At 41.2% G+C, this 10,122-nt stretch overlaps 1 protein-coding gene across 1 annotated transcript; it reads left to right on the top strand.

Annotated features, from left to right (window-relative positions):
• The first annotated feature begins 8,047 nt into the window (after positions 1 to 8,047).
• On the top strand, positions 8,048 to 9,519 carry LOC148878387 (uncharacterized). The gene is made up of 3 exons (XM_088972404.1): positions 8,048 to 8,534; positions 8,813 to 8,958; positions 9,073 to 9,519. The coding sequence occupies exons 1-3, from the start codon at positions 8,048 to 8,050 to the stop codon at positions 9,517 to 9,519; spliced, it is 1,080 nt and encodes a 359-aa protein (XP_088828530.1).
• The last annotated feature ends 603 nt before the right edge of the window (positions 9,520 to 10,122 follow it).

Here is a 10,122-nt window from a genome sequence, read left to right as displayed (position 1 = left end):
GTAGTACTCTGTAGGGACCTTCCTAGTTCGGGCCCAACTTACCTACACCGGGCTCAGGCACCATAACTTTTCGAAGTATAAGTCGCCAAGTCAGAAGTGGCATCTCTTGACTTGGACACTATAGTACTAAGCTACTCGTTGTTGGTAAGCCGCAATCTGAATGTAGGCTAGGTCACGCACTTCCTCCACCAAGTCAAGGTTTGTTCGTAGCTCTTCGTACGCCTCTAGCTACAAGGTCGGTACTTTGATCTCAGCAGGGATGACGGCCTCTGTACCATATGTCAGGTCGAATGGGGTCTCTTCGGTCGCCATTTTAATTGTAGTCCGATAGGCCTAAAGGACACTAGGCAACTCGTCTACCCACAAACCCTTAGCTCGAGAAAGTCGAGCTTTGGGTCTACGAAGGATAGCCCTGTTCGTTACCTCAACCTGTCTGTTTGCTATGAATGAGCCACCAAAGTGAAGTTATATAGGATCCCCATCTTGGCAAACCAATTTTGGAACTTAATGTCATCAAACTGCTTTCCGTTGTCGAATATCAACACCTTTGGGAGTCTAAATCTACATACTATGTTCCTCCAAAAGAAGTTCTGTACATTCTGAGTTGTGATTGTCACCAGTAGTTCAACCTCCACCCATTTCGTGAAATAATCAACCGCCACGACCAAGAACGTTCTCCCTACTGGGCGAAGGGCCACGGGCTGGTCAGGTACTTGAGGTCGGCAATGGGCTGGTGGGGTATGTTGGTGTGCCTCTAGTAGTTGTCACATTTTCGAATGAGCTCGAGTGCATCCATCTTCATCGTATGCCAGTAGTAGCTTTGCCTTAACATCTTTTGGGTGAGCACCCCTCCAGGTGTCCTCCACAAAGACCTTCATGGATCTCATGTAGCACCTATCTTGCCTCTAAAGGTCACAAGTAGCACAAGTAGGGGAGCGTGAAGGATCTCTTGTACAACTAGTCACCAATAAATGATGTAGTGAGCTAATTAACGCTCTACCCTTCGAATTGCATTGCGATCCATTGGTAGGGTCCTGTGGAGCAAGATAATCAATGAGCGGGTCCACCCAACTCAGCTCTGCTACCAACATAGGACCGACCTCTTCTGCCACCCTCTTGATGCTAGGTCATGGTAGGTCTTCAACGTATACCGTTCTCCATGTGACATTGGTTGCGTTGGAAAGCTTTGAAAGTGCATCGGCCTCTACGTTTTTTGTCATCAGTATTTTCTGGATATACCAGGAGTGGAAGTTGGTAGGAGCTCCCTCACCTTGGCCAAATACATTGACATGGCGGGCTCCCAGGCCTCGTAATGCCCATTCACCTGGTTCACAACCAGCTGAGAGTCACTATACACCATGACGTGCTTTGCTTTAACCTCTCTCACCAAAGTCAACCCGGCTATCAGTGCCTCGTACTTTGCTTCGTTGTTCGATGCCTTGAATACAAATCGGAGAGCATACTCCAATTTCACCTTGCTATGCCCATTAAGTATCATCCCAACTCCGCTTCTTCATTGGTTATATGAGCCATCAACGTGGAGGATCCAGGGCTCCTCATTCCAAGTCGGGACGAGTGCCACGTTGGTTGATGTCTTTGACATGTTAACTAGCTCAACCACCCTAGGGGTCCGTGTGTTGAATGTACCGTCGGCTTTTTTCATGAGCCCAGGGTTGGCTACCCAGCTCAGGTACTAGACCTCTCTAACGAAATCTACTACAAAGAGCTTCCTGATCTCCTCATCTACTACCCTCCACCTCTCTGGGGTGAGGTTCCTTTTCCTCTGCCTGATTGGCCTGACTAAAGGGTCCACATTAAGTTTGCGAGTAATCACAAATAGGTGTATGTCAGGCATTTCTGCTGCCGATCATGCAAAAACATCTAAATTTTTAAGTAAAAAGCTTATTAGTTGCGACCGAAGTGGTTCTGCCAGGCGAGCTTTGATCTAGACCGTCTTCTCAGGCTCAATATCAGAGACTAGGACCAAGACGTTGTCTCCATAGGTCGAGCTCGCTCATCTATATTCTCGGGGGGTGGCTCCAGCTTGACGTTGTTCGCCAGCTTCCCTTTGCCCTTAAGTGTCATGATGTAGTACTTTTGTGACTCCAACTGGTTGACCCATACAACACTTACTCCGTGCTGTTAGACAATGCATGCCCTTAACTCCAATCAGCATGATGTACATTATGGCATTTATTGTAAATGAATAAAGTACAATAAACACACCACAATTTCGACTCTTTTGTTATAGATACCAATATGTTGGTCACTTCTGCCTCCTGGTGTATTGACTTTGAGGCTTCTACTCATGCCTGTAATACATTGCAAGGGTTCAGGACAAGCAAAAGACTAAGTAATGGAGAAGTGAGTATTTACTTGGGGACTTTTGCAAGTGTTGCAGCTACAACCATAAGAACTATAGAATTGCATTTCAGAGAATGAATAATTACATTAAAAGATTGTCTTTATGTACCCAATTTGATAAGAAATTTCATTTATGTTTCAAAACTGTGTGTAGATGGTTATTCTGTTCTTTTTAGTAATGTGATTACTATCAAAATAAATAACAAATTCTTCACATATGGAGAACTTGAGAAGGGTCTCTATGTTCACCATTCTTCTCTAAAAACAAATATAACAGAAATTACATCGGATAATAAGCCCAAGAAAAGATCCCGTGATACAGTTAATCCTACGTGCCTATGGTATTACCAACTTGGCCACATTAACATAGATCGTATCACAAGGTTGGTAAAGGATGGTCCTTTGGATTTTCTAACTGTAGAAGATCTCCCAACCTGTGAACCTTGCCTTCAGGGTAAGATGACGAAATGACCATTTAATTGTAAGCTTGAAAGATCAACAGTAATGCTTGACCTTATACATACTGATGTATGTGGTCCCATGAATGTTAGGACACGTAACCAACATGCTTATTTCATAACATCTACCGATGATCACTCTCGGATTGGTTACGTGTACCTAATGAGACACAAGTTTGAATCCTTTGAAAAATTCAAAGTGTTCAGGCAAGAGGTCGAGAAGCAGTTGGGGAGACACATTAAGGCCATTCGATCAGATCGATGAGACAAATATCTCTTTAATGAATTTATGGACTACTTATGTTAGACAGTTTTGTATGCCCTTAGCTTTAATCAAATTGATGTACTTTATGAGTTTATTGTAAATGTATAAAAGTGCATATTTGATTCATGTTCCCTTGGTATGTTTCTGTGTAATACCCTTAAACTGGACACTTAATGAGACTCGTGTTAGTTTAGAATGTTCACAGCCAGTGGGTCGGTCTGGGGAGACATATCCTGACAAAGCTGACACTATGGTGCCACCAAGTCGGTTGGGGTGGCTTGTCTCAGCTACCGGGGTGAGACCCTAAGCACATACAGTGTGGGATTAATTGAATCTTTGAACTGAACCAGATTTCCAGTATTGCCCTGGACCTTGGAGATTGATGGGCAAAACTGAAAAGTTACACCCGACCCCTAGACTCGATTATGATACTGCACTAGGTGTCGGATTGGGTTATCTTTGATATACCAATCAGTGAGATCCTTAGCGGGGGTCGAAACCTGGGTATGTTGGGACAGTCTGAGAATTCATCTGAGTGGGTGATCATAGTGACAGGGTCAGCCCCTTTGTCAGACAAAGGTAATGATCGGGGATGCACTCTCACTGATGGAAACCAAGACTACCGGCAACCGATTTCAATCGTTGAGATTTGTTTTGCAAAATATATTTTATATGAGATATAAAAAGTATATATATATATATATATATATATATATATATATATTATGGTTTTGAAATGTTTGCAAAAGGTTTTAATTCCCGGGATCCATACTTGAGAGAGTGCAACACTGTTCCTTGCAGCCGAGGGAGAGGTCATCTCTTGTCGGGCTGTGTATGATCATTATGGGCTGAGAGGTTAAGTGTAAGGCCATTGAGGATAATACCTGATGGGCTAATCTTGCATCTACCCACAGTCCCTGGGTGTTATAAGGTGGCTTGGCCCAGGGACCACTTAGGGTAAGTGTTGGGCCCATAGAGCCCATCTGATGGGTTTCAGGGGGTGCACTGTCCATAACAGTGTATTTGGCCAGGCCTTGTAACAAAGGCTGGGCTGAACCCATGTGGCTGATGTGTAGATCAATGTTTGGGTCCCATGCCATACAAGGAAGCCCAACTGGGCAGCAATTTGGAAGGTTTAATGAATACATAACCCTAAATGGGCCTTAAGCCCATTTTGAACTGGGCTAATTTGATTAGTCTTTAAGGGGCGAATTCTGAGATAAGATCAGCTGATAGGATTGGGCCCACACCCTATCCACTCAGAGAGTCCAAGATCTAAATGAGATTTAGATTTAGAAACTTCCTAATTAGATTAAGAATTGGCTGATCTAATCTGCAGATAAGATAAGGTTTATCCCTTATCTTAAAGGGACTTCTAATCCAAATATGATTTGGTTTAGCAACTCATAATAGGATTAGGAGCTGATCCCTTTAAGTCTATAAAAGGAAGAGGGGGCGGCAGCCTTTAGACGCACAATCACCAGCAACAGTCTTGTCTTCAGAGCTGAGATCACAGAGGAGAGAATTCTGCACCCTGCAAATTCTCTCTAGCCTCCTCCTTCCTGCAGTCGCCACCTATAGCAGTTCGATCTCCATTGCTTGGGAGAAATCAAGATCAGATCTTGATTCCAATCTTTTGGAAAAGATTGGTAGGAGTTATATTCATTAGCCGCCCAAGTGATTCTTGGGAAGAAACAAGTTCTTAGGAAGGACACTGTTGATTCTGCTCCACCCTGCACTACACCATCTTTAGTGGGAGCAGATTTTGGTTTCTACTTTGGGCGTGAACACCTCCGTTGAGAGATATTAATTCTTTGTATCATGTATTATCTCTCTCTCCTCCTTTTGGTTCAGATCTGGTTCAGTTTATGATTCAAGAATGATCCTTGAAAATATGATTTTCTAAATAGGGAATTCGATTCCCAGTTGAAGGTAAAGAAAAATTTTTGAAATTCGCCCCCCCCTTTATTCCGTAATCTTGGGCGTCCATATGATGGTTTCCTATCCCTTCTACTTAAAGGAAAATGGGATAATATCACAACTATCTCCTCTTGCTACACCATAATTAAACTGTGTGTCAAAGAGGAGGAACCAGACTTTATTGGATATGGTCCGATCACTTCTCATACACTTAGAATTACTCACATCCTTTTAGGGTTATGCATTGGAGACTGCGATATACGTCCTGAACCGGGTTCCAACCAAATTCATTTCGAATACTTTGAGCTTTGGACCAGTAAGAAACAAAATGTAAGACACTTGAAGATTTGGGATTGTCCAACACATGTTAAAAGAACAAGTGCTGACAAATTGGAATTTAAGACTAGTCGTTACCTATTTGTAGGTTACCCAAAAGGCTTTGTAGGGTATTTATTCTATGACCTAAGAGAGTATAAGGTGTTCTGTAGTTGAAATGTCCATTTCTTGGAGGAAGATTACATCCTGATCAATGAGATCTACCCAGGCATCTAGTCTTCTAATTCGTTACGGCTATGACCAAGAAAGTTACTTAGTTGGTTGCAAATTGATCTATAAGAGGAACAAGGGCCCCGATGGTAAGGTTGAGACCTACAAGGCTCGTCTTGTGACGAAAGGGTACACTCAGAAAGAGGGAATCGATTATGAGGAAACCTTTTCACCCATAACCATGCTTAAATCCATTAGGATCCTGCTAACTGTAGAAGAATACCATAACTACGAGATTTGGCAAATGGATGTCAAAATCGCGTCATGCAATGAAGATCTTTCTGAAAATATCTATATGCAGCAACCATAAGGTTTATAGTTGCAGGTTAGGAACACATGGTATGTAAACTTAATCGATACATATATGGACTTAAGCAAACTTCTAGGAGCTGGAACATCCGGTTTGACTTTGAGCAGAATCCAGATGAGCCCTGTGTTTATAGGAAGACTAGTGGGGATAAGGTTATGTTCTTTGTTCTATATGTAGACGACATTCTACTCATTGGAATGATGTAGGAATGTTGACTAGGTAAAAGTATGGCTTTTATAGCAATTCTCCATGAAAGATCTTAGAAAAACCTCTTATATCTTGGGACTTCAATTCTATGAAGATAGATCGAAAAGGATAGTAGGATTATCCCAATATATTTACATTGACAAGATAGTCAAGAGATACAACATGGAGAACTCCAAGAAAGGAAATGTTCCTTTTAGGCATGAGGTCACTCTCTCCAAGGGTATATCTCCCAAGACACCTGAGGAGATTGAGGACATGAAAAAAGTTCCCTATGCCTTTGTTGTAGGGAGCATCATGTATGCCATACTGTACACTCAGCCAAACATTGCTCAGGCCATGAGTTTGGTAAGTAGATACTAGTCTAACCCAAGACAAGAACATTGCACCACTGTGAAAAATATACTAAAATGCCTTCGAAGGACAAAATGAGTTTTTTCTGGTATTCGATGGTAGTTCACTATAGATTGTTGGGTATACTGATACCGACTACCAATCAAAGCCATATGATAGAAAGTATACATTTGGTTACATCTTTACGATGTGGTCCTATGTAGTAAGAAAAATAGTCCACAACCCAAGCCAAACACATTGTCGTAAGTGAAGTTGCCTAATGAGTGAAGGTGTTCATTCTGAAATTTAGAATTCAGCACATCACCCATTCCACTGTTGTGTGACAATACTCTAAGAAAGGTGATTTGCAGTTCGATCAATAAATAGAGGGGACTTTGCGCAGGTTAAGGAAGGAAGCTCGGAGTCATTCTGAAGAGAACAATCCAGATCTTGATTCCTTATATGTTAACGGTTCTGATTTGATAGAAGAAGACATCATGGCTGGAAACCGAACTTTGAAAGAACTTGTTGCACCTGATTTGAATCAGCAACCCTTATGCATAACTTTTCCTGCTTTAGATGCTTATGCTAATTTTGAATTGAAATCTGGACTGATGCATCTCTTGCCCACTTTTCACGGTCTTGCAGATGAGGATCCTCACAAGCATTTGAAGGAGTTGCATGTGGTATGCACGAGTATGAAACCCACAGGGGTGACTGAAGAACAAATCAAATTGAGAGCCTTTTCCGTTTTCTCTGAAAGATTCGGCTAAGGATTGGCTCTATTATCTACCCTCCGAAAGTGTTACCACATCGAACAAGATGAAGAGACTATTCTTAGAGAAGTACTTCCCAGTTTCAAGGGCGGCCAACATCAGAAAAGAATTTTGCAATGTAAGGCAATACAACGGGGAGTCCCTACATGAATTCTGGGAACGTTTTAAAAAATTATGTGCAACTTGTCCCCATCATCAAATCAGCGAGCAACTACTTATCCAATATTTCTATGAGGGTCTTCAAACCACTAATAGGAGCATGATTGATGCTACTAGTGAAGGAGCTTTAGTAGATAAAACTCCCGAGGCCGCGAGAAATCTAATTACAAATATGGCGGCCAACTCTCAACAGTTCGGCTATAGGCTCAACCCTCCATCAAAGCATGCTAATGAGGTAAATATCTCTTCCCTTTAACAAAAAATTCTGAGTCTGACTTCTCTTGTTCGTCAAATGGTTATAGGTAACATGCAAATGGTGAAGGCTTGTAGGATATGTTCGGTAGTAGGGCATCCAACTGATATGTGCCCAACTCTTCAAGAGGAGCCCGTTGAGCAAGTAAATGCAACAGGTGGTTTTCCAGGGCAACCGCAAAGGAAGTATGACCCCTATTCAAGCACATATAATCTGGGATGGAGGGATCATCCCAATCTCAGCTACGGGAATCCACAGAACCACCCAAGTTTCCCGCAATATCATCCAACTTTCTAGCAATATCAGCCGCACCTCCCTAAACAACAACCAGCCCAAACTTCTAATTCAGGTATGTCTTTAGGGGATATTGTCAAATCTCTTGCCACTAACACCTTGCAAATTCAGTAGGAGACAAGGGCCAGTATCCAACGTTTGGACAATTAGATGGGCCTAATGGCAATGACAATTAATTGGTTAGGGGTGCAAAGTTCTGGGAAATTACCCTCTCAAACGGTTGTGAATCCAAAAGAAAATGTAAGTGCAATCGTTTTGAGAAGTGGTAAAGAGGTTGAGGCACCAGCAAAGGCAGCCCTCGCATTATCGAATCAAGAAAAGGAGAAAGACATCACTCCCGATGGTGACGAAGTACCTAAGCGTAAGTTTCCGCCTCTTTCTGATTATAAACCGATACCTCCTTTTCCTAATGCTCTAATAGGTTCTAGGAAAGATGAGCAGTTCAAAGATTTTTATGAAACTTTTCGTAGATGCGAGGTAAATATTCCACTCTTTGATGCTATTAAACAAGTATCTCATTATGCTAAATTTCTAAAAGAATTGTATACACATAAGAGGAAACAGAAACTAAAAGGATGTGAAATTGTGAGAGTAGGGGAGAATGTTTCTGCGGTCATTCAAAGAAAACTCCCTACAAAGTGCAAAGATCCAGGTATGTTCACTATCCCTTGCACGATAGGTGGCACTAAAATTGAGAAGGCCATGTTAGACTTAAGAGCTTCTATCAATGTCATGCCATATTCTATATATGCTTCTTTGAAACTCGGACCTTTAAATAAGACTAGTGTAGTGATCCAATTGGCTGATAAATCTAATGCCTATCCTAAGGGTGTAGTTGAGGATGTTCTTGTAAAAGTAAATGATTTGGTTTTTCCTGCTAATTTTTATTTGATATGGATATTGGTGATCAAACCACTCCTATTTTTCTAGGAAGACAATTTTTAAAGACATCCAAGACTAAGATAGATGTTCATAATGGCACACTCACCATGGAATTTGATGGTGAAATTGTTAAGTTTAATATTTATGATGATATGAAATATCCTACTAATGATGATCCTATTTGTTCTGTTGATGTGATTGATTCTTTGGCACAGGAAATCTTCAAACTTAATGGAAATGATGGATTATAAGTTTTCATTAGTAAACATCTTGAGAAAGATGAGCCAATGCTGAATGTTGATTTGCAGGAAACTATTGCAGCATTGGATGATTCTCTAGAGTTACAACAGTCAGGTAATGCTCCTAATAGTATGTTGTCGATTTCTGACAGGAAGCCTTTACCCTCTGTTTTGCAGGCCCCCATTCTAGAATCGAAGCCACTTCCTAGTCACCACAAGTACGCATTCCTTGGAGACGGAGAGACATTATCAATGATCATCTCTAGTATCCTTAGCGCACCACAAGAAGAGCAGATTGTGCAGGTTCTCAAGGAGCATAAGATGACTATCGGTTGGACGATTGCAGATATCAAAGGAATCAGCCCGTCTACATGCATGCATCACATCTTATTTGAAGAGGAAGCAAAACCTTCTTGTCAACCACAAATAAGGCTAAACCCACCCATGATGGGTAGAAGGGGAAAGAACCGGAAGTTGCAACTACAAGAGTTAGAGGATCCAGTTTATGAAGATTAAAAACAAGGAAGTTTGTTTTTTTTTTTCTTATTTTTGCATTTCTAATTTAGTTATTTCTGCCTTTTCTTTCCATTTCACCTTACATTGGGGACAATGTAAGTTTTAAGTGTGGGGGAGGGGATTTAGGTTGTGTTTTTCTGCATTTGTTCAAAAAAAAAAACTCAACTCTTTTGGAATTAATTGAAACAGTGTTCTGGAACAACTCTTGTGAACTTAATAAAGAATATAGTTAGGGAATACAGGATTCACCTGAAGCCATCCCCTTTTTGAGCTAGTCCTAAATCCAGGTTTAAGTAAATAGGATACATATTTTACCATTACTACAATTGGTAGGACGGAGCATAAAATGCACCTACCAACCAAGCAATTCAATAATAGGATGGAGCATAAAATGCACCTACTAGCCAGCAATTCAAACAGTGGGATGGAGCGTAAAATGCACCTACTGACTAAGTAATCCTAAAAGTGAGATGGAGCATAAAATGCACTCACTTCCACCAAAAAAAATTGTTTTCCTTAGTTTACTTCTTGGTTTGTAGTAGCAAAAAATTGGATTGGTTAATGGATGAGTCGTGTATAACTTGGTCGTGTTGATTCAACAGT

This window comes from Nelumbo lutea, chromosome 1 (assembly GCF_056320005.1).
Source record: "Nelumbo lutea isolate HS-2025 chromosome 1, American lotus-T2T, whole genome shotgun sequence".
Taxonomy (NCBI): domain Eukaryota; kingdom Viridiplantae; phylum Streptophyta; class Magnoliopsida; order Proteales; family Nelumbonaceae; genus Nelumbo; species Nelumbo lutea.
Note: the sequence above shows the minus strand (reverse complement) of the source record. Positions and strands in the feature narration are given on the sequence as shown.